Source organism: Hyla sarda, chromosome 5, assembly GCF_029499605.1.
Source record: "Hyla sarda isolate aHylSar1 chromosome 5, aHylSar1.hap1, whole genome shotgun sequence".
In the NCBI taxonomy this organism is placed as follows: Eukaryota; Metazoa; Chordata; class Amphibia; order Anura; family Hylidae; genus Hyla; species Hyla sarda.
Window position 1 is genome coordinate 36,486,803 of NC_079193.1, and position 26,448 is coordinate 36,513,250.

The 26,448-nt window shown below is 34.2% G+C and overlaps 1 protein-coding gene across 2 annotated transcripts; it reads right to left on the minus strand.

Moving 5' to 3' along the window:
- Positions 1-1,182: 1,182 nt before the first annotated feature.
- SKIDA1 (SKI/DACH domain containing 1) lies at positions 1,183-21,321 on the minus strand. 2 transcript variants are annotated; one of them, XM_056519262.1, is made up of 2 exons: positions 18,866-21,321; positions 1,183-1,704 (listed from the first exon to the last, which is right to left on the minus strand). In XM_056519262.1, the coding sequence occupies exons 1-2, from the start codon at positions 20,913-20,915 to the stop codon at positions 1,691-1,693; spliced, it is 2,064 nt and encodes a 687-aa protein (XP_056375237.1). In that variant the 5' UTR covers positions 20,916-21,321; the 3' UTR covers positions 1,183-1,690. The 2 variants fall into 2 exon arrangements, with proteins under 2 accessions (XP_056375237.1, XP_056375236.1); XM_056519261.1 differs by lacking the exon at positions 1,183-1,704 and having other exon boundaries at positions 16,949-21,012; positions 21,172-21,321.
- Between the last annotated feature and the right edge of the window lie 5,127 nt (positions 21,322-26,448).

Here is a 26,448-nt window from a genome sequence, read left to right on the forward strand (position 1 = left end):
ACAGCGCAAGCTTATTATTAGTAGTAGTAGTCATTAAAGTGTTAATTATTATTTTTTAGGTTTTTTTTGTCATCATCATTTTATTATTATTATTACTATTTTTTTGTTTGTTTCACAAGTTACAGAATGGTAAAAAAAAATCTAATTAAATATTTGTGTATCAAAAGTATAATAATATGTCATTTTCTGCCACCAACAATAAAACATTTAATATATATTAAAAGTTTAAGACATATGATATATGATTCGAAAAGTTTAGATTGTTTTTGAAGCTGTTAATATCATTTTTTATATAATGTATGGATTGTTTTTCTTCTTTTTTTTCATTTATTTTTTTACATTTTTTTTATAGTAAAATTGAAAAGTAATTGTGTTTTTAATTAAAAAATCACATTCAAGAATTGGATGGATAAATCCAGAATAATTTAAGATATAGTACAGATTTCAGATATGCTACAGATGTTTAGGCTTTTTTTTTTTTCTACAGATATTTAGGCTTTTAAATATCCATAGGCCCTAGTTAAACTTTTTTTTTTTTTTTTTTTTTTAATTAAGAGATAAATGTATTAAAAAGAATGACACATTTTCAAAGACTTCCATGATGGTATAAGTTTTTTATTGTAGCAAGAGAAAATAGTGGTAAATTCTTCAAAAGTTCAAGAGTGTGGCCCAATACCAAAATCTAAAGTAAAAGAAATGATCCCTGAAAATCGTTGAATGCTACAGTCCATTCCAAGAAATTATTTAATTTCAGAGTAAGTAATTCTTGCCATAATGTAGCATTAAATAACTTACATCCAATGGTCTGATGGCAGTATAGACAGGACACAGTCTGGAGTGCTGCTGCTGCTGATGAGCATTAAATGGATGGGGGAGGCAGGAGACAATAGATAACCTGAGATCCAGATAAAACATCTTAGTTCTACCACAATGACATATAGGACTGGATTTATAAACATTACACATTCAAGCTTTTTCCATAGTTTTAGAGTTTTTCAATTCTTCATGTTCATCCTCAATTTGAGGCCTAAGAATATGAAATAGCTGAAACAATTGGAGCCTTGTAAAAGACAAAGGATCACACCATTTATTTATTTATTTATTTATTTATTCATTTATTTATTTATTTATTTATTTATTTATGTGTTCTTGTACTTCAAGAGGAAGCCTGGTCCTGACCAATCTGCTGTCCTTGGTTCCATTACATTTCCAGACAAAAAGATAAAATAGCTTTATAAAACTCAGCTGCCAGGTTTGGGGGCTCCAGGATTGGGGGACACTTCTCAGGACAATAGAGGTTGTGTGCTTCAAGTGACTGTCTTTATTTGGAGCTGGGGGCATGAATCTAAAGTTATGACAGGGAGACAGAGTGACCAGGGGCTGAAGTGGCTTGTGAGACCCTCTCAGTCCTCTGTGCACATTTAATTGGACTTTCTTACAGCAGATTATGAAGGGTTAACCCAATTCATTTTCTTCTTTAAAATTTGGGGTCTGGGTGCAGTTGTTTAAAGACCACGCCTTCTGTGATTTTAGAAAATGAAGCAATTAGTAAAATAAAGAAATATTTATTATACACATAATTTACTGCTTCTGATAAGCCACAATAGTGACAGTGGATTCTGATGAGTCTTTCAACCATATTCAGAAGGTTTGGGAAAGAGTTTGTGCAGGTTTTCCTCTCCAGTCCTTTCTAGCAGCAGGGACCTACAATAAAACACAAGGTTAGAAGGTGCAATCCATAAAAGAAAATGCTGCAGGTACACAATGGGAACAGTAATGCAAAACCAAATTATAAACCCCAACTAAAAGAAAGAGAAAAAGTTACACAGTCAATTATTGTTATTTTATTAGTTTATTTTTAATTTGTTTTGTTCGATTATTTAGGAGCCCCTGTCCATGTACCCTGCTCGGAGAGTAAGGCCCATAAGAAGAATTCCAAGCACACAGACCCCATGACACCCACAGAGGAAAATAAACATCATGTTGGGATCTATTTACTGAGGCTTCCCAAATGCTTGCAGTGAAAATCCTGGGGCAAACACAATAGGACTTTATCTACAAATGTAAATGACTGGAGATCTTATTTTACAGATAAGGGGGGATCAGGTTTAAAGAATTGCAAGTCTGAAAAAGGCAAAGTAGGGGAGTAGAGAGATTAGATCGATGGATAGATAGATATGAGATAGATAGATATGAGATAGATAAATAGATAGATAGATATGAGATAGATAGATAGATATGAGATAGATAGATATGAGATAGATAGATAGATATGAGATAGATAGATGGATATATAGATATGAGATAGATAGATAGATAGATATGAGATGGATAGATAGATAGATAGATAGATAGATAGATAGATAGATAGATAGATAGATATGAGATAGATAGATAGATAGATAGATATGAGATAGATAGATAGATAGATAGATAGATATGAGATAGATAGATAGCTAGATAGATATATATGAGATAGATAGATATAAGATAGATAGATAGATATGAGATAGATAGATAGATAGATAGATATTAGATAGATAGATATGAGATAGATAGATAGATAGATAGATATGAGATAGATAGATAGATAGATAGATAGATAGATAGATAGATAGATAGATAGATAGATATGACATAGATATAGATATGAGCTAGATAGATGATAGATAGATAGATAGATAGATATGAGACAGAGATGAGATTATATAGATAGATATGAGATAGATAGATAGATAGATAGATAGATAGATAGATATGAGATAGATAGATAGATATGAGATAGATAGATATGAGATAGATAGATAGATAGATAGATAGATAGATAGACAGATATTGTATTAGGACATAGTAAGTGTAATACCATATTAATAGAAAAAAATGTATGCCTTAATTTGCATTATAAAATGCCTGGGCCATATCTCCAGGTAAAACCAATCTTTGTATAAGAGCTGTCCTATGACAAGTATTGTATATAAGAGCTGTCCTATGACAAGTATTGTATATAAGAGCTGTCCTATGACAAGTATTGTATATAAGAGCTGTCCTATGACAAGTATTGTATATAAGAGCTGTCCTATGACAAGTATTGTATATAAGAGCTGTCCTATGACAAGTATTGTATATAAGAGCTGTCCTATGACAGGCTGTATATTTTGATATATCTCATCTTGTTTCATCTTGTTTTACTATTTACTTTAATATGGTGTTTTTAGTATATTGTACTATATGTATTGTATGTCAGCATATTGTGCTATACATATATATTGTATGCTAGTATATTGTTTTGCATATTATGTTGTATTTATTGTATGTCAGTGTGTAGCATGCTGATATATTGTATTGCCTTTTGGTATGTTGCATATACTATATGTGTATATTGTGTTGCAAATATTTTATGTTCGTATATAGCATCTTGGTATATTGTATTGTGTTTTAATATGTTGTGTATAAGCTGTCAGGGCATATGTTTATGTTTATAGTATGTTGTCTTCATTGTATGTTAGTATATTGTGTTGCATATACTGTATATAGTTTATATTATATTGGCATATTGTCTATTATTTTAGTATGTTGTTTACATTGTATGTTAGTATATTGTAATAAATATATTGTATGTAGTTTGTAGTATGTCGGTATATTATATTTTGGTATGTTGTATATACTGTTTGTTATCTTATGCTGTATATATTGAATGCTAGTAAATTGAACATTAGTATAGTATTTTAGGATACTGGTGGCCCCGCTATTGCTGTACTGGGCACAAACTCAGAAAAGGGAATAGAAAGAGTCAAGAAAAATACAGGACTCCCAGAAAATGAGACTTATGGAAGGTAAAGGGGCCCACTGCTTCATCCGGCAACTCCTCCTGTGAGACAAAGACGGTGCACAGTATGGAAGGATTCCTCAAATAATATGTGACTGCCCCTCCTCACCCCCGGATCATGACAAGAGGGGAACATGAGAGCAAACATGGGGACGATGGGGGATCTGGAAGGGATGGATTAGGCAGATGATAAGTAGATAGGTAGATATGAGATAGATATGAGATAGATAGATATAAGACAGTTAGATAGATAGATAGATAGATAGATAGATAGATAGATAGATAGATAGATAGATAGATATGAGATAGATAGATAGATAGAAATGAGATAAATAGGTAGATAGATAGATAGATAGATAGATAGGAGATAGATAGATAGATAGATAGATATGAGAGAGAGATAGATAGATAGATATGAGATAGATAGATATGATATAGATAGATATGAGATGATAGATAGATAGATAGATATGAGATAGATAGATAGATAGATAGATAGATAGATAGATAGATATGAGAGATAGATAGATAGATATGAGATAGATAGATAGATAGATAGATAGATAGATAGATAGATATGAGATAGATAGATAGATAGATAGATAGATAGATATGAGATAGATAGATATGATATATGATATAGATAGATAGATATGAGAGAGAGAGATAGATAGATAGATATGAGATAGATAGATAGATATGATAGAGATAGATAGATATGAGATATATGGATAGATAGATAGATATGAGATAGATAGATATATATGAGATATATGGATAGATAGATATGAGATAGATAGATATGAGATAGATAGATAGATAGATAGATAGATAGATAGATAGATAGATATGAGATAGATAGATAGATAGATAGATAGATATGATAGAGATAGATAGATATGAGATATATGGATAGATAGATAGATATGAGATAGATAGATAGATATGATAGAGATAGATAGATATGAGATATATGGATAGATAGATAGATATGAGATAGATAGATAGATAGATCAATAGATATATATGAGATATATTGATAGATAGATATGAGATAGATAGATAGATAGATAGATAGATAGATATGAGATGGATAGATAGATAGATAGATAGATATGAGATAGATAGATAGATACAGCACAATCCAGGAAAGCAGCACGCTGACGAAAAGAGGTGCTCAGGTGCCCGCTATGTCCGGTCCGGGTCCAGGACCCACTCCATTACAACATCCAGAAGGCAGCAGCACTCCAATAGATGAAAACAAGGGATTTATTCAGCAAACCTGAGGCAACCCTAGACATTTTCAAGCAACAAATGATACACAGTGGTGGGTATATATAGGCATACAAAATCAATAAGTTAATTACAATGAATGATACATAATTAGTTCAGTGCAGGTTTAAGAGATACACATACAGAGTACATATCAATAATGACCCAAACATCTATACAATATCAATATGTATAATAAATACAAAGTGCAAATTATTAGTGCATATACACAGGTGCAAAGTATAAAACAATGATCATATGGGCGGTGAGATAGGTCATTGGAGTGCTGCTGCCTTTTGGATGTTATAGATAGATAGATAGATAGATAGATAGATAGATAGATAGATAGATAGAAAGATATGAGAGAGAGAGAGAGAGAGAGAGAGAGAGAGAAGATAGATTGACATATATATATATATATATATATATATATATATACATAGATAGATAGATAGATAGATAGCTTGATATGAGAGATAGATAGATAGATATATAGATAGATAAGATGGATAGATAGATGATAGATAGATAGATAGATAGATAGATAGATAGATAGATATGAGAGATAGATAGATAGATAGATAGATAGATATGAGATAGATAGATAGATAGATAGATATGGATAGATAGATAGATAGATAGATATGAGATAGATAGATAGATAGATAGATAGATAGATATGAGATAGATAGATAGATATGAGATAGATAGATGGATATATAGATAGATAGATAGATATTAGATAGATAGATAGATATGATATAGTTATGAGATAGATAGATAGATAGATATGAGATAGATGGATAGATAGATATGAGATAAATAGATAGATAGATATGAGATAGATAGATAGATATGAGATAGATGGATAGATAGATATGAGATAGATAGATAGATAGATATGAGATAAATAGATAGATAGATATGAGATAGATAGATAGATAGATATGAGATAGATAGATATATATGAGATAGATGATAGATAGATAGATAGATATACTACAACTACATAACGGGAACTATCGCACATATTTGCACTCGGTACCGTACGTGATCTGCACAGTGTGTACTTGTACTTGTACTTTTGTTTGTTTGTGTAGATTTTGGACAATAGACATGTTGCTCCTCCAGTAAACTTCATAATAAGTGCGGAGACTATTTTGGGCAGAGTCCTGAGCCTATCACAATGTCTGACGATGATGAGGGTCATAGTACCCATCTCTCCCTCATTGTGGTGTATGGAGGTAGCCTTATCCATGATCACATCAGGTCAGGGATTGGCCGACCTCTAGGGATAGGAATATAGGGGTACAGGGGCACCAGTTATATACTACATCAAACCAATCTGGCGTGGAACTTTAGGAGGGTATCCTGGGGGGGGGGATAAGTATGTACCCCTGCGCCATTTATGCACTTATCACCTACACCGAAGGGGTAAATGGTAAAAACAGACAATATCCCTGAGAATTGGTGTAGTTTCCCAGTTCTCCAATGGAAATCCGCAGCTTGTAATAATAATGTGATGCGGAAACATCCTCAGCTCTGCTACATCTACAATGCCGCAGATTGGCGTTCTGGATACGAGTCCACACTCAATAACGCAGCCAAGCCTCCTTGAGTGTGGCACAGCATGAGTTAATCTTTCTTATCTCCCTCTAGATAAATACCGCGTGGTTGTGCATTATACACGCGCTGCCTCTCTATAGCGACATTTAACACCGTCTCTTATCAATCAGTCTCTAATGATATTATAAGTCCTATCAGTCCCTACAATCCTTCTCCCCACACTCTTTATTATATCGCTGGGTAAAGAATTGTCTAGGACAGTGTTTCCCTAGCAGGGTGCCTCCAGCTGTTGCAAAACTACAACTCCCAGCATGCCCGGACAGCCAAAGGCTGTCCGGGCATGCTGGGAGTTGTAGTTTTGCAACAGCTGGGGGCACACTGGTTGGGAAACACTGGTCCACCAAGATGTCGTAAAATGTATTTTGATGCTAAACACTTGGACCATACAATAGCCATTTATAATTGGTGCATATAATATTATTTTATACTAATATAAATGTAGCTATAATCTACAATAATAATATGTGTATAAAAGGTATAGTCATGTGTATTTACAGGTATAGTAATGCGTATTATAGGTATAGTCATGTGTATTTACAGGTATAGTAATGTGTATTTACAGGTATAGTAATGTGTATCATAGGTATAGTAATGTGTATTATAGGTATAGTCATGTGTATTTACAAGTATAGTAATGTGTATTTACAGGTATAGTAATGCGTATTATAGGTATAGTCAAGCGTATTTACAGGTATAGTAATGTGTATTATAGGTATAGGCATGTGTATTTACAGGTATAGTAATGTGTATTTACAGGTATAGTAATGTGTATTATAGGTATAGTAATGTCTATTATAGGTATAGTCATGTGTATTTACAGGTATAGTAATGTGTATGATAGGTATAGTCATGTATATTTACAGGTATAGTAATGTGTATTATAGGTATAGTAATGTGTATTATAGGTATAGTAATGTGTATTATAGGTATAGTCATGTGTATTTACAGGTATAGTAATGTGTATTATAGGTATAGTCATGTATATTTACAGGTATAGTAATGTGTATTATAGGTATAGTCATGTGTATTTACAGGTATAGTCATGTGTATTATAGGTATAGTCATGTGTATTTACAGGTATAGTCATGTGTATTATAGGTATAGTCATGTGTATTTACAGGTATAGTAATGTGTATTTATAGGTATAGTAATGTGTATTTACAGGTATGGTCATGTGTATTTACAGGTATAGTCATGTGTATTTATAGGTATAGTCATGTATATTTACAGGTATAGTAATGTGTATTATAGGTATAGTCATGTGTATTTACAGGTATAGTCATTTGTATTATAGGTATAGTCATGTGTATTTACAGGTATAGTAATGTGTATTATAGGTATAGTCATGTATATTTACAGGTATAGTAATGTGTATTTATAGGTATAGTAATGTGTATTTACAGGTATGGTCATGTGTATTTACAGGTATAGTCATGTGTATTTATAGGTATAGTCATGTATATTTACAGGTATAGTAATGTGTATTATAGGTATAGTCATGTGTATTTACAGGTATAGTCATGTGTATTTACAGGTATAGTAATGTGTATTTATAGGTAAGCAACGTAATGTCTCCTCTACATCTCCCAAATACATGTACAAATGTGTTCCCCAACGGTCCACACAAACAAATAAACCGTTATGACCGTTACTGTGCGACCGTTATAAATGAAACAATTGAAATATTTACATTCAAAATTTGAAAACATAAAATAAAATAAAAACAGAAAACTCCACAATCCGCCTGACCAGCGCTGCTGCAGAGATACAATGTATCCGGCCCCGACTTCTCCGCCGAATTCTTTTCCTAGCAGAATAAGCCTCTTTAATAAAAAACCTAAAAGACGCAGCGATAACGTCTCATCGTGCTAAGGTGCAGACGCAATTATCAGTGCTAACTGCGCGGTCAGATTCATCTTAGTGCAAAAACATCGCCAGTTATTAAGTGCGATCTTATTCCCCCCAGATCGCACGGCCCGAGCCCCGTCCTCTGTATACCGCGCCTGCATCAGCTCTCACAGTGTTATAGAGTCGCTTCAATGGAACTTTTTATTTATTTATGAAGTCTGCGCCAAATGTGCACAGATCGGGGGTTTATTGTGCAATGCCTCCTGCCCCATATTATGTGGAAGTGATTTTAGGGATGTGCGATAGGAAATCGCCCCGTGTGCACTGGGGAAAATCACACTCGATGCTCTCAGATACACGATTCGTCCTCGTTATTTCTCTATATACATATTACTTATAAATTCTAGATTTATTATAGAAAACAAATTATATTTATGGCAAAGTCTGTGTGTGACATTGTGTATCATAACAGACTAGGACACATTGCGTGCTACATATATCTATCTATCTCTCAATTATCTATCTATTTTATATCTATCTGTCATCTCATATCTATCTATCTCTCTCTCTCATATCTATCTATATATCTATCTCATATCTATCTATCTCATATCTATCTATCGCATATCTATCTATCTATCTCATATCTATCTATCTCATATCTATCTATCTATCTATCTCATATCTATCTATCTATCTCATATCTATCTATCTATCTATCTCATATCTATCTATCTATCTATCTATCTCATATCTATCTATCTATTTCATATCTATTATCCATCTATCTCTCTCATATCTATCTATCTATATATCTATCTATCTATCTATCTATCTACACAACACAGCGCGGAGACAGCACAACAGAGGTGGACGGCAGTAGGTGGGTGCAATCCAAGATGAACAGTCCCAGTCGCAGCCTGTATAGTAGATATCCAGAGTCGGTTTAGGCAGCACACGGATCCAAATTCAAATAAAGTGCAGTTTTATTTTCCCATATCAAGATACAACGTTTCAGCAGTATCAGCAGTACCGTGCTTGAGAAAGGCAGTGTGATAGTGCCGAAACGTTGTATCTTGATATGGGAAAATAAAACTGCACTTTATTTGAATTTGGATCCGTGTGCTGCCTAAACCGACTTTGGATATCTATCTATCTATCTATCTATCTATCTATCTGTCTGTCTGTCTGTCTGTCTGTCTGTCTGTCTATCTATCCATCTATCTATCTATCTGACTATCTATCTATCTCATATCTATCTATCTCTCAATTATCTGTCTATCTATCTATCTATCTGACTATCTATCTATCTCATATCTATCTATCTCATATCCATCTATCTCTCAATTATCTATCAGTCTATCTATCTATCTATCTATCTATCTCATATCTATCTCTCTCTCTCTCTCTCAATTATCTATCTATATATCTATCTATCTCTCAATTATCTTTCTGTCTATCTCTCTCAATTATCTCTCTGTCTATCTATCTATCTCATATCTATCTATCTATCTGTCTATCTATCTCCTATCTATCTATCTATATCATATCTATCTATCTCTCAATTATCTATCTATTTTATATCTATCTTCTATCATCTATCTATCTAATATCTATCTGTCATCTCATATCTATCTATCTCTCAATTATCTATCTATCTCTTATCTATCTATCTATACATCTATCTATCTGTCTATCTCATATCTATATATCTATCTATCTATCTATCTCTCAATTATCTATCTGTCTATCTATCTACCTATCTAATATCTATCTATCTCATATCTATCTATCTATCTCTCAATTATCTATCTATATATCTATCTATCTCTCAGTTTTCTTTCTGTCTATCTATCTCTCAATTATCTATCTATCACTCAATTATATATCTATCTATATATCTATCTCTCAATTATCTATCTGTCTATCTCATATCTATCTATCTCATATCTATCTATCTATCTCATATCTATCTATCTATCTCATATATATCTATCTATCTATCTCATATCTAACTATCTGTCTCATATCTATCTATCTATATCAAATCTATCTATCTCATATCTATCTATCTCATATATATCTATCTATCTCATATCTATCTATCTCATATCTATCTATCTATCTCATATCTATCTATCTATCTATCTATCTATCTATCTATCTCATATCTATCTATCTATCTCATATATATCTATCTGTCTATCTATCTATCTCATATCTATCTATAATATGTATCTGTTTATGTGTTTATGGGATTAAATATAGCATCTACAACTCCTATTATGCCCTGACAGCCAACGTATAGTTATTGAGATGTTACAAACCAACAACTCCCAGCATACCCTAAAAGAAAACTTGTGTCTCTCAGCTGTTACAAAACTACAACTCCCATCATCATTATGTCCTGACAGCCTTTGGCTATCTGGGCATATTGATGATGGGTATGGTAGTTTTACAACAGCTGGAGAGCCACACGTTGGCTGTCAGGACATGATGGGAGTTGTGGTTTTTGCAACTGCTGGAGTGCCACACATAAGGGAACATTGTTCTAGATACATTTTCATATTTAGGGGGAAATGAGACATAGGAGAGACTATTTCTAATAATGGTAATATTTTTTGTTATTCTTTATATTATTATTTTATTTATATGGCCTGATCAGGATCACACACCACACTATAGGACATAAAACATAATAAAATTAATATTATCGTAAAATACTAGAAATCTTATATGACAATAAAAAGTGCGAAAAAGTTGTTTTTAATGTCTTTTACCTGATTTTATAGCTCTGATGGATGCAGTGTAGCTCTAAACCATAGTTTTAGTAATATTAATAAAAAAAAATATCTAACAGCAATATTCATTAAAAACAAAAATAACAATGGAAACATTCCTGCCTTATGATTTCATCTTGATAGGTTGGTTCCTGTTGCATAACATGAGATGTGCTTGTTTTGACTACAAAAATGATGATGCACCAAAAATAAAATAAAAATTATAAACAATTTTTGGATTTATGGAAATGTATTTATACAAATGTTACATATTTTTGAGGTTATTCTTTTTAGTATTATTATTATTATTATAATTGACTAATGCACTGTAAAGCATCCCCCCCCCCCCCCAATAAATAAATAAATATATAAATAAAATGAAAAGATCCACACAATTAAGCTTAATTTGATACCAGGCTGAAGCATTGTAGGTGGATTTGTTTTGTTAACAGTAAAAGGAAAAATTATTTATTTTTAAAGCATTTTTTGCTGGGAAAAACTCCCCTACAGTGTTTAAAAACTACTAAGGAAATCAGTGGATATTAGAAAACAATTATGGGTGACCCTAAGTAAGGTGAGGGATGAGGCCTTCCCCAAATAAACCAAGCGGGAAACCTTAGGGGAAAATCACATTCTGCCTGATGGAAACATCCTGTTTTAAGGGAAGTCAGGCCCACAAGAGTCCCCATGCATGGTCTGCAAGTGCAAACCAGGAGTTAACCCATCCTCTGCCAGACACACCATACAAGCCTATTCACAGGTCCACAGGGGTTAATCATTGCTGGATTCTTCCAATACTTTACTCTAAATTATCAGTATGCATCATTGTGCTCAGGAGGGTTTATTTTCTTTTCAGTCTGGGATTACATTATCTTTTTTTTTTTTTTTTGTATTTGTCAGAGTACAAATGAAAGGACAGAATTGGAATTTGGATGTAGGTCTCCATAAAGAAGTGGGGGAAGGCAGGGTGCACAATAGACTGTTAATAGTTAACACAGATTCTTAAAAGCTTGTACCTTGAACTTATTAATCAGGATTCTCAGTGGGTTTTAGGATTGTGCATGTTGAGTTGATACAATGTAGAATGTTGTGATTCAGACAGACAGATAGATAATAAATAAATAATATAATAAAAAAAAAGGGAGTAACCCTATCACATTTTTTTAAATATATTTTTATCATTGGTATATTAATTTTATTTATGTATTTATTTTACCCATCCCTGAAATCTTTCCTAGAGATAATGTATGTGTCTGTTTATCTATCTATCTATCTATCTTATTGTTTTGTATACATTTTATTTATGTTAATGTTTTTCTTTTGTCATTTTCCCCAGGCCTTTTGGTGGACCCAGCCTGGAGTGGTCTGGCAAATACCTGCTGACTATGGGTAAATTCCTCAATTCTAATTAAGTCTCCCTCCTTTGTTATGATTTAGTGGGAGTGATAATGTCGTGTTTTCACTACTTTATTATGTCCATAATTACACAAAGTTGCCAAGTCCCTGCAGTGATTTTTATTTATTTATTTATTATTATAAATATATTTTACTAGCTCTCTTGTATGTAAACATACCACTGGCTGTGGGTGTTTGGCTTTTAATGATGTGCTTGCATTTTTTATTACAGTGGATGGTTTGGACTGATGAAGGTAATATCTGAGATGATCTTGACAGACAGGCTTTGTTGCTGGATTCATCCATGGCGCACAATCACCCAACCTTTTCATTCACCATTGCTCTTGTCCATAGCCCAATTAAGTGATTAACATCCTCTGTAATGAGGCCCTATCCTTCTGTCCAGCACTGGGCTTGTCTGTTTTGCTGAACTTCATTAGAATACTTATGGCAATATTTATTATATAATTTTATAAAAATGTATAAAATATAATATTTAAGTTATAAATTACATATCTTTAGATTTATTTATACAATATCTATCTATTTATTTACTCCAAGTCCAGAAATCACAGCACCAGCCAGGTCATGGATTAAAAAAATAAATAAATTGGATTACTTTATTGTCCCCATCTCAAATGCAATGTTTCGGCAGCAATAGCCTTTATCAAACTATTTATTTATTTATTTATTTATTTATCTATCTAAGCTAAAAATAAAATAGATAGGTAGATAGCAATCCATACCCCCTTTCTGTGTTTTGCTATTGGAACAGTCCACCAACAACTTGTGGTTCACCCATAATGGAGCTTCTGTGTTTTGATGTGGAGCATTTTAATTTCCAGCAGGGTGAATCCCCCACATAAAAGTCAGGCAAGGGTCACTAGTTCACACATATGTAATCTTTTTTTTTTTTTTTTAAAGCATTTACAGAGTGGTCATTTAATGCCTTTGAGTACAGCAGAGTCCACGTTGGCCTATAAACTCATTCACGCCCAACAATGGGGATTTTCTCAACAATTAACAAGGAACAACATAATAAAGCTATTTAGAAAGGCATCCCTATTTACTGGAAATTAGGTCCCCTTTAAAGCACCAGTGCCTAATTTCACACACTTTACAACCCCACTCTGAATGTACATAAACAAACTTTTGGTGAACTGTCTGTCCTTTGCAAGTCTTACTACCAAATGTAATGCTGAGGGCCCTGGTTTTCACTTTAAATGTATTCTTTTATTTTTGTTTTTATTTTCAGTCTCAATGGCAATTTAATCCTAAATATAATGACTAAATCCCACTGCATCTCCTTCATGTGTCGTTATTTATTTATTTATTTTGTATATTGCAAAGTCAAATTAAAAAGTACAATGAAAAAAAAAATCTTTTGATGGATAGATCCTTTTCACCCCTTCATTGTAATGGGATGCAAACTGATTCATAGCCACACTGCTTTTCATCAGTTCAATGAGAATGCTTCTTATTTAGGGCCTAAGAACAGAGGCAAATATATATATATAAAAAAATAAATAAATAGAAAACCCAGTGCTACCTATCTTCTTTGTATGATGCATCAGTCGTCCAATCTGTGCAGATCAGTTATGCAAAAATTGCAAATGAAAAATGTAGAGTAAATAGACGCTTCTGTGTGAACATGCTCTCATAAATAACCTCAGTCATCACTGTGCAAATCATAGATATACCCCAGCACATTATGCAAATATTAGGTTGGACTTGATGGACTGATGTGTTGTTTTCCTTCTGTACAACTAGATTCATCCTGTACAATATTTAGGCTATACTAATAGACACATACCCACATATTTGCAATATCTGGAGAAAAAAATAATCTATGTTTCTATAGTATGGATTTTATATAAAGGAAATGCTTAGAACCAGAATGCATGATTCATTTTAATTGCATACTGCTGTAAATCCACAGGTTTATCTATATTGTAGCCACATTTGCCTTGAACCTTATTGTATCCAGTTTGCCATACTTTTCCTATATCAGTAATATAGATCACAGCACAGACCATGTAAATAATAAAGTGGTATGTGAAGGACAGGATATTAGACTGTATCATAGGATATATAGGATAGGACAGGCAGCATTCCAGGCCAGGATTGTGTTGTTTTCCTTTTGTATGACTGGTGGGGATGGGATGTGTGCCCTGCAGTGGACACACAGCCTGTCAGTCCCCCCCCCCCCCCCCCCCCCAACCCCTATTGTGAAGTTTCATGCAAAACAACTCAGGCCTTTTAAAGCTGGTGCTTGTGAGGCCTCCTGATCATGAAAAGGAGAAAGAGAGGCCTAGTCTAAGGAAATTCATTATATGTGAGATTCCATCTAGCATATCTTCAAGACATCAGATTGTTATCTGCGCAAGTCCTGGATCAGATCACAGCTTCAAATCCCACTCTATCTCTAAAATATGCATTTATATTATTATATTATTTATTTTTATTTATTTTTTTGCACAGAAATTAGTTGGCATTCCTAAGAGTTGCTTTCAAGAATTACCCAGCCTGTATGAGTATCCTCTTACAGTCACAGTCTACCCCTCTGTGTTTTTTTTTTTTTGCTTCACCAAATCCCACCTGTGGCTGGACAGACATTGTGAAACTACAGGTCCCAGCTTGCTTGCCCTAACAGAGGGGTTGTAAACACTGGGACATGCAGTTCTACAGCAGAGCTTTTCCTGAGACCTTTTTAACATACAGGTATGAATTACAACTAGGTCCTGGATATAGAAGCTTTCTTAGGTGATTGTTCAATATTTACAAAAAAAGTATCAGGTATTTAAAAATATTTAAATATAAATAGTGACACAACCAGACATCCAGTCTTCCCATTATATCATTTTTTTTATATTTTGCATCATCTCTGACTACTCCTACTAAACCAAAGCTATTTTGTAATACAATATATGCATTTGAGGTGTTTTTTTTTTATTTACTTTTTTTTTTTTTTACAAAACTGTTGTTGACATATTTGAGGCCTACCCAACCTTGAGATAAGAAGAAGATATAGGAGAAACATGAATGGCACACAAGGGCTCTTCATTGATTGCATATCATTCTTAGTATTCATAGACCAAGCCAGGGCTGTGGCATAGTATAAACTGTACTTGTAGCCAAATCTCTTAACATGCCACCTGCATTATCTCCCTTTAATCTTATCTGTAAACTTTGCAGCTGATTGTACTCCCACTTTTTCTTGATCACTAAATTTAGCCTGCTTATCTCCCCCCCCCCCCCCTGTAAATGATGTGGGCCTGCACAAATATTGGAGCAACACAAGGCCATTTGCACAAAACTTGTTGAAGGAAGACACTTAAGACACAGTAAGAAACTATGCTTAACTTCTGTAAACCTAGTGATTGTTTTGTTGTTGTTTCCTCTTTTTTTTTTGTTTTGTGTCTTTTTCTTATTTTTTTTTTTTTTTTTTTTTTGCAGAAAATTATTTTAGAGTATTATTATTTTTAGGTGTATTTAGTGATTGTTATAATTCAGGAAGTAACTTGTACCCAGTTGGATGAATTATAAAGCTTCAGGATATAGGTTATTACAGAGCTCTGTGGTCGAAGACACGTGGTTAGTGTAAGGTGACACCCGTTAATGCCTGCCTAAAATATTCACAGACAAAGGAGACTAAAAGAACACGAGTGTGCAGCCGAACTGCAAATGCAATAGCAAAAGGGGGAAAAGTACACTGCATGGCAGGCCTAAGGAACCAAAATAACAAAAAGTTACCCTGCAAATATGGATTTGTGAAGCACAATAATCACATGTAGACAATAAAAAATGATGCAGCCATGCCTCTAAACTAGTGGTGCCCAAACTGTGGCCCTCCAGATGTTGCAAAACTACAACTCCCAGCATGCCCGGACAGCCAACGGCTGTCCGGGCATGCTGGGAGTTGTAGTTTTGCAACATCTGGAGGGCCACAGTTTGGGGACCACTGCTCTAAACTCTTTAAATCTAAAAATTCTATAAATATTTTTTTCTATATTTTTTTTCTATGTTGTTTTCATTTTATTTTTAGCCCTTTTGAAGATAATACACCCCCCCCCAGGCCAGCATATAAAAATGTATCATTTACTGCAAATCCTGTTGTATATAAATAAACACTGCTTCATGTTTTTTTTTTTTTTTTATTAACTTTTTTTTTATGCACAATATTTAAACCTCACTTAAAAAAAAAAAGAAAGAAAATAGCATTTTTTATCCCAGAAATGCTTAGCAACACCTCAGTCCATAAGACTCCATGATATCATTAAAAAAATATATAAAAAAAAAAAAATGTATTGAATTTATATTCTTTCAAGAAAACAGTGTTTTTTCTGTTGTTGTTTTTTTTTCTTTGTTTTTTTTTTTTTATTTCAATGAAGGTGAAACATGCTCTCGACAGTGCAAATTTCCATTTTTTTTTTTTGATTTACTGCTGTCCACACAACATTACACAAGGAAATAAAAAATACACCAAAATGGGTCTCTACAATATTTACTAGACTCAGTTTATATAAGTGCAAGTGTAGAGAACTGACTGTGATTGTCATTTGCAGAAATTCTCCAGGCTTTGTAATGACCATTCAAGTTTTCTTCTTTTCTTTTTTTTTCTTTTTTTTTTTTTTTTCTTTCTCTTTTTTTTTTTTTTTCCTTTTTTTTTTTTTTAAGCTACAATGAATAATGCAATTTATCACAAGGGATTAAAACTGGGGCCTTTACCAAGAAATATACAAATAAAAATAATAATAACAAAATAAAATAAAAACCACAATATCATCACAGCTTTCGCTCTGTCACATTAATAATATGACTCTCTTCATTTGCACAGTCTATGTCAGATTCATCCTAAGCCACATATAAAGTATCATCATTTCTTTTTTTTTTTTGTGAGAATGTAAATGTCACTCTTCTCTCCTGCCATATTACAATAGGATTCTACATGAGTGACACAGTAAAGAAAATAAAAAGAAGAGACCTTTGGATACAATTGGGATTTCACTACACACTGTATGATTGTGCACGTAAAAAGACATCATTTAACAAAATACAATGACATATTTATTTTCACTAGTTGTTGAGGCAGCTTATTTTTCCAAGGCCTGAGTAAAATCTAGGCCCAAGACCATTCCAGTCCATAAAAACAAGTTAAGTGCAACTGCTCTTATAAAAAAAATAATAAAAATAAAAAAGCAACAAAAACACCCTTTCACCCAAACATTAATGTAAAATCTGCTACTTCTTATTAGTCATGGGTGACCCACATTGGGCAACGAGTGACACAGTCATACTTCAACTTTCCAAATCTAGTGCAGAAAAATGCAAATGGCTCATATTCTGGTTTCTTTTATTAATGCTTTGACATTTGTTTTGTTGCAGATGCACTGAGGTACCACCGGGTGCTTTGTTTTTAAAAAAAAAAAAAAAAAAAAACGAGAAAATAAAATAAAATTATAATAATATATAAAATAAAAATAATTATAGATAAAAAAAGAAAAAAAAGAAATGCAACCACTTCAATTCAAGGCGAGGGTTAACGTAAGTCTTTAAGCACTGAGTAGTCTAAGGAATGTAACCAAGTGATAAAAATTCCATATTGCAAATGAAAAAATGGCATCCAATATCCTTCTCCAAGAGATGTCAGGGCAAATAAATCCAAATTAATAATAATAATTAATAATAATATAATATTAAAAAAAAAAGAAAAAAAAAAGGCTGATACAACCATTTGTTAAAAATAAAAAAATAAAAATATATAAAATAAAAAATACAATACCCCCTCACACACAAACACACACAAACAAAAAAAAAAATTGTTATGATTGAAATGTCCTGAATTTGTGACTAGGAGGGAGAGGTACTGGAGAACCACCCAATTGCCATTTCCAAATAGGATGGGCCTTGTGGGGTGGGTAAGAATCCTTTGTGCTGTTTAAGGAGTAGGCAGGGACTAAATCTCCGTCTTTGCCAATAATCAATGACGGTGGACTGGGGAAATTTGCCATGAAATGAAAAGGTCTTTTTACCGTAGAAGCTACATTGTTGGCTAACCTTTTGCGTCTATTGGGCACTGTCAAACCATCCAGTGTCCCTTCACAAAATTCACTTTTACCTGGAGGTCTTGGGCTCCTTGCAGATTTCAGATTGGGCTTGCAGGGAGTTGTCTGTGACATGGGTCTTTTTCCTAGCACCAGTGTCCTGTAATTTTTCCTGACCTTAGCACCATATTTGTAATCTCCATCCTCAGGCTTGTTTTGTGTATCTAAAGTGCATGGAGGTTCCTCCTCACTTGGAGTCATGGTATCTCCAGAAGTGGTTTGTTGTGTATTATCAGTGCACACAGAGTCCTGTTTGGCTTTCACTAAAGCCCCCTCAGTCCTATTCTTACTCCTATCACTATCAAGCTCATCCTTAGTAACATTGCACTCATAGTTTAGCTTATGCTGGCTATGGTATTCTTCGTGACCACTAATGTCCTCAACTTTAATTGTGACATTGTGCATAAAGGACAGATCAGTGCATGCATTCCCTCCACTCTTGGGATTCTGCTCAGAGTTTTCAGGCAAATCCACCGGTCCTGGTGTCCTACACAGTTTGTCCCCCTTTTCAGTGGTTGTTGCAGACACACAATGTAAGGAGTTGGGGGTTGTGGTGTTCTTTTGCACACATGGTGGGAGAGTGGCTAGCTTGCTCTCTCTGTTTATCCTTTGTGGTGGTGGAAATGCATTGTTTTTCTTTGGGCTAGGTGAAGAGCCCCCCTCTGTTCCACAGTTACCGGTGGTCATCATGTCACTACCTCTCTCAGCATTACAGGAGAAAGCAGAAAGTGGCAGATGGATCCCAGAGGTTTGATCAGTAAAGGAGCCCCCCAGAGCAGGGGCACAATACATCCCAGGACTCCTGAAGCCTTGGTGACTCCAATCCTGGCTTTCAGATTTAATCTCACAGTGAGTTGTCTTACCAGAACTAGGGCTGGGGGACCTGGGGAACTGGCAGAGGAGGTTTGCAGGGGCCATGTGAACAGGGCTGGAAAAACTAGTTCTCCTGAATCGTATGCTTTCCACTGAGACCTGGCTGGACACAGAACTGCTGTCTGACTCAGAGGAGCTGTCCTCATCAGAGCTCAGCTCACTGGAGTCAGACAGGCTCCCCTCCTCCTCCTCCTCTTCCTCCTCATCATCGGAGGACACAGAGTTGCTGCTGCTGGACAAACTAGAACCAAAATCCGAGTCATTGGCAGCAGAACTGGACTCTGAGTCGCTGCTGTACGCCTCCTGCAGGGCATCCAGATGCTGGGCACAGAAGCCATTGACCAGGTGGATCCTCTCCAGGCACAAGGGGGTTCCTTTGGATCTGTAGGGCTTGGGTAGAAAGAAGAACCTCCTGCTGCTGCTGCTGCTGCTACTGCTGCTGTGGAATGATGAGTTCTTGTCCGCTGAAGACCTTTTCCTTTTGTATCTGTAAGTCACTGAGCTGCCTAGCTTGGGTTGGGCAATGGCTGGTTGGTAGTAGTAGGCAGGGTGCTTGGTGCACAGCACGCCCCTGAAGTAGGGCAGGCTGGAGTGGAAAGCTGCTACACAGTCTCCGGGGATCTGGGGAGTTTCATAGTTTCCAGGGGTTTTGCAAGGCGACCTTGCTATTTGTGTGTAGCTGTGACCAGTGTATTTACTGAGAAAGTGAGGTAGATCAGCAGCCGGTAGGTCTGGCTCTCCAGGAGCATAGGCTTTCCTTTTGATTGGCTTGGTTGCTTCATTCAGCCCCAGCCAAACTTTGTTCTCCTTCCAGAAACTGCAGTAAGGGTCGGGGGATGGGTGCTCTTTTGTTGACAGGGGTCTGCTTATCCTCCTCCTTTTTGTCTTGAGGACCCTTTCAGTCTTGCAAGAGGTGTACAGGGCTTCCACGTCCTCCCTGGAGATCAGAGTGCATTTGGCTGCATGGAAAGCTATAGAGTTGATCGCCTTGAGCTTCCTCAGCTCCTCCAAGTCACAGTGATGCTTCTTCACTTTTAGGTGATCCATTCGCTTGTGCACTGTGGTTCTTGGGATGTTCTTCAGGAGATCTGTAAAGACCTGAGACAGGGCGAACATCTGCTTGCCTTTGATGACCAGGTATCCCAGCCTGACTCCATCCACCACTTCAAAGCCAGACTCCAGATCACCCATTGCTTTTGGGTCATATCATGCCCAGCATTGGCAAAGCCGAGGTGGTGGTGGTGGTGGTGGTGGTTGCAGATCCTGATGCTTGCAGTCTCAAGGCATCCTGCTCGAAGGAAGAGAGAGCCTGGGTTATTGCCCTATAAAGTCTATAGGACTAGTCACATGTACAGCTCTAGATCCAGGCAGAGACAGATAGGCAGGTCCTAGAGCCATAGAGAGGACTGGCAGCTCTCCATTGTTAAGAGGCTGCAGCTCCCAGTACCTGAGTCTTGGTGCAGCCCCCCGGTGCATGAGAGCCCCCGGAATACTGGAATGTGCTGTGCTCCTCTGCTGCTGCTGCACTATAGTGAGAGTCCGGAGACACCTTCATCCATTAATTCCCCTACAGCCGACGCTGATTGGACACTCCTGACAGGTGATGCAATAAAAATTGATATTCCACCCCCTTCCCCCCAAAAATCTCCGGCTAATTAGCATACTCTTATCCTGCACCTCCCCTCCAAGGAAATAAGGCTGCATTTTACTATATCAATCTCCCCATACAATCAGCCTGCACTCTGCCCCCATAGTCGGGGCTTGGCTTTTCTTTCTTTTTTTTTTTTTTTTCTCCTTTTTTTTGTCTTTTAAGGTAGAACAGAAATTGCTATTTTTTTTGTTACTACAATATATATATATATATATATATATATATATATATATATATATATTAATGCAATGCATTATATGTGGAACACATACATGTCTATCTATCTATATATATATATATATATATATATATATATATATATATTAATGCAATGCAATATATGTGGAACACATACATGTCTATCTATCTATCTATCTATCTATCTATATATATATGTATCTTAAAGAAATGCAATATATGTGGAACACATACATGTCTATCTATCTCTCTCTCTCTCTCTCTCTCTCTCTCTCTCTCTATATATATATATATATATATATCTTAAAGCAATGCATTATATGTAGAATACTTACATGCCTATCTATCTATATATATGTATCTTAAAGCAATGCATTATATGTGGAACACATACATGTCTATCTATCTATCTATCTATCTATCTATATAATCGTCCACATACAATATAGCAGTGGTCTCCAACCTGCGGACCTCCAGATGTTTCAAAACTACAACTCCCTGCATGCCCGGACAGCCAAAGGCTGTCCGGGCATGGTGGGAGTTGTAGTTTTGCAACATCTGGAGGTCCGCAGGTTGAAGACCACTGCAATATAGCATGCTAAGGCATTGTTATACACTGCAATTCTCCAATAGAAGCACTAATGGATATAAAGTATACCTAAACAGACATAAAGAATAGTTGTTGTAACACTGTGTAGGATTGTTGCATTGTTATATATACTGTGACACATATATATATATATATATATATATATATATATATATGATATAGATACTTTCTCATATACTACCTACCCGGTTGCCTATTGATGTCTTGTATATACTTGACCAAGTCGTTTATTATATTCACTAGTATATTATTATTGTTGTTCTACCGTACTATCATGTGTGATGTGCTATATATGAGCAGAGTAAAGCAGAAGGTCTGTAGTGCACGGTGATATACTGCAGGCTGTATAGGCATTGTTGTACGGTGCTGTCCTCCAATTCATCTACCACAATGCACTTATGTACTGGTATACAATAGAGTTCACTTATAGGCTATTATACAATGCTGTGCACCATTACAAACCATTATAAAATACACTATATAAAATATGTTATGATGCAACGCTGTGCACTAATACACTACTATAAAATGATGTACACTAATACACTACTATAAAATGATGTGCACTAATACACTACTATAAAATGATGTGCACTAATACACTACTATAAAATGATGTGCACTAATACACTACTATAAAATGCTGTACACTAATACACTACTATAAAATGATGTGCACTAATACACTACTATAAAATGATGTGCACTAATACACTACTATAAAATGATGTGCACTAATACACTACTATAAAATGCTGTACACTAATACACTACTATAAAATGATGTGCACTAATACACTACTATAAAATGCTGTACACTAATACACTACTATAAAATGCTGTGCACTAATACACTTCTATAAAATGCTGTGCACTAATACACTACTATAAAATGCTGTACACTAATACACTACTATAAAATGCTGTACACTAATACACTACTATAAAATGCTGTGCACTAATACACTTCTATAAAATGATGTGCACTAATACCCTACTATAAAATGCTGTGCACTAATACACTACTATAAAATGATGTGCACTAATACACTACTATAAAATGATGTGCACTAATACACTACTATAAAATGCTGTGGACTAATACACTACTATAAAATGCTGTGCACTAATACACTTCTATAAAATGATGTGCACTAATACACTACTATAAAATGCTGTACACTAATACACTACTATAAAATGCTGTACACTAATACACTACTATAAAATGCTGTGCACTAATACACTACTATAAAATGATGTGCACTAATACACTGCTATAAAATGCTGTGCACTAATACACTACTATAAAATGATGTGCACTAATACACTACTATAAAATGATGTACACTAATACACTACTATAAAATGATGTGCAATATTACACTACTATAAAATGATGTGCACTAATACACTACTATAAAATGATGTGCAATATTACACTACTATAAAATGATGTGCACTAATACACTACTATAAAATGCTGTACACTAATACACTACTATAAAATGATGTGCACTAATACACTACTATAAAATGCTGTACACTAATACACAACTATAAAATGATGTGCACTAATACACTACTATAAAATGATGTACACTAATACACTACTATAAAATGCTGTACACTAATACACTACTATAAATGCTGTGCACTAATACACTACTATAAAATGATGTGCACTAATACACTACTATAAAATGCTGTACACTAATACACTACTATAAAATGCTGTACACTAATACACTACTATAAATGCTGTGCACTAATACACTACTATAAAATGCTGTGCACTAATACACTACTATAAAATGATGTACACTAATACACTACTATAAAATGCTGTGCACTAATACACTACTATAAAATGCTGTGCACTAATACACTACTATAAAATGCTGTGCACTAATACACTACTATAAAATGCTGTACACTAATACACTACTATAAAATGATGTACACTAATACACTACTATAAAATGCTGTACACTAATACACTACTATAAAATGCTATACACTAATACACTACTATAAAATGATGTAAACTAATACACTACTATAAAATGCTGTACACTAATACACTACTATAAAATGCTGTACACTAATACACTACTATAAAATGCTGTGCACTAATACACTACTATAAAATGATGTGCACTAATACACTACTATAAAATGCTGTACACTAATACACTACTATAAAATGCTGTGCACTAATACACTACTATAAAATGCTGTACACTAATACACTACTATAAAATGATGTACACTAATACACTACTATAAAATGATGTGCACTAATACACTACTATAAAATGATGTGCACTAATACACTACTATAAAATGATGTGCACTAATACACTACTATAAAATGCTGTACACTAATACACTACTATAAAATGATGTGCACTAATACACTACTATAAAATGATGTGCACTAATACACTACTATAAAATGATGTACACTAATACACTACTATAAAATGCTGTACACTAATACACTACTATAAAATGCTGTACACTAATACACTACTATAAAATTATGTGCACTAATACACTACTATAAAATGATGTGCACTAATACACTACTATAAAATGCTGTACACTAATACACTACCATAAAATGCTGTGCACTAATACACTACTATAAAATGCTGTACACTAATACACTACTATAAAATGATGTGCACTAATACACTACTATAAAATGATGTACACTAATTCACTACTATAAAACGCTGTACACTAATACACTACTATAAAACGCTGTACACTAATACACTACTATAAAATGATGTACACTAATACACTACTATAAAATGATGTGCACTAATACACTACTATAAAATGCTGTACACTAATACACTACTATAAAATGATGTACACTAATACACTACTATGAAATGCTGTGCACTAATACACTACTATAAAATGCTGTACACTAATACACTACTATAAAATGCTGTGCACTAATACACTACTATAAAATGATGTGCACTAATACACTACTATAAATGCTGTGCACTAATACACTACTATAAAACGCTGTACACTAATACACTACTATAAAATGCTGTGCACTAATACACTACTATAAAATGCTGTACACAAATACACTACTATAAGATGCTGTACACTAATACACTACTATAAAATGCTGTACACTAATACGCTACTATAAAATGCTGTACACTAATACACTACTATAAAATGCTGTGCACTAATACACTACTATAAAATGCTGTACACTAATATACTACTATAAAATGCTGTACACTAATACACTACTATAAAATGATGTACACTAATACACTACTATAAAATGCTGTACACTAATACACTACTATAAAATGCTGTGCACTAATACACTACTATAAAATGCTGTGCACTAATACACTACTATAAAATGATGTGCACTAATACACTACTATAAAATGCTGTGCACTAATACACTACTATAAATGCTGTGCACTAATACACTACTATAAAATGCTGTACACTAATACACTACTATAAAATGATGTGCACTAATACACTACTATAAAATGATGTGCACTAATACACTACTATAAAATGATGTGCACTAATACACTACTATAAAATGATGTGCACTAATACACTACTATAAAATGATGTGCACTAATACACTACTATAAAATGATGTACACTAATTCACTACTATAAAACGCTGTACACTAATACACTACTATAAATGATGTGCACTAATACACTACTATAAAATGATGTGCACTAATACACTACTATAAATGCTGTGCACTAATACAATACTATAAAACGCTGTACACTAATACACTACTATAAAATGCTGTGCACTAATACACTACTATAAAATGCTGTACACAAATACACTACTGTAAGATGCTGTACACTAATACACTAATATAAAATGCTGTACACTAATACACTACTATAAAATGCTGTACACTAATACACTACTATAAAATGCTGTGCACTAATACACTACTATAAAATGCTGTACACTAATATACTACTATAAAACGCTGTACACTAATACACTACTATAAAATGATGTACACTAATACACTACTATAAAATGCTGTACACTAATACACTACTATAAAATGCTGTACACTAATACACTTTTATAAAATGCTGTGCACTAATACACTACTATAAAATGCTGTACACTAATACACTACTATAAAATGATGTACACTAATACACTACTATAAAATGCTGTGCACTAATACACTACTATAAAATGCTGTACACTAATATAC

Coding starts and splice junctions, on each gene's coding strand:
- SKIDA1 (XM_056519261.1), bottom strand. CDS start 20,915: ATGGGTGATCTGGAGTCTGGCTTTGAAGTGGTGGATGGAGTCAGGCTG.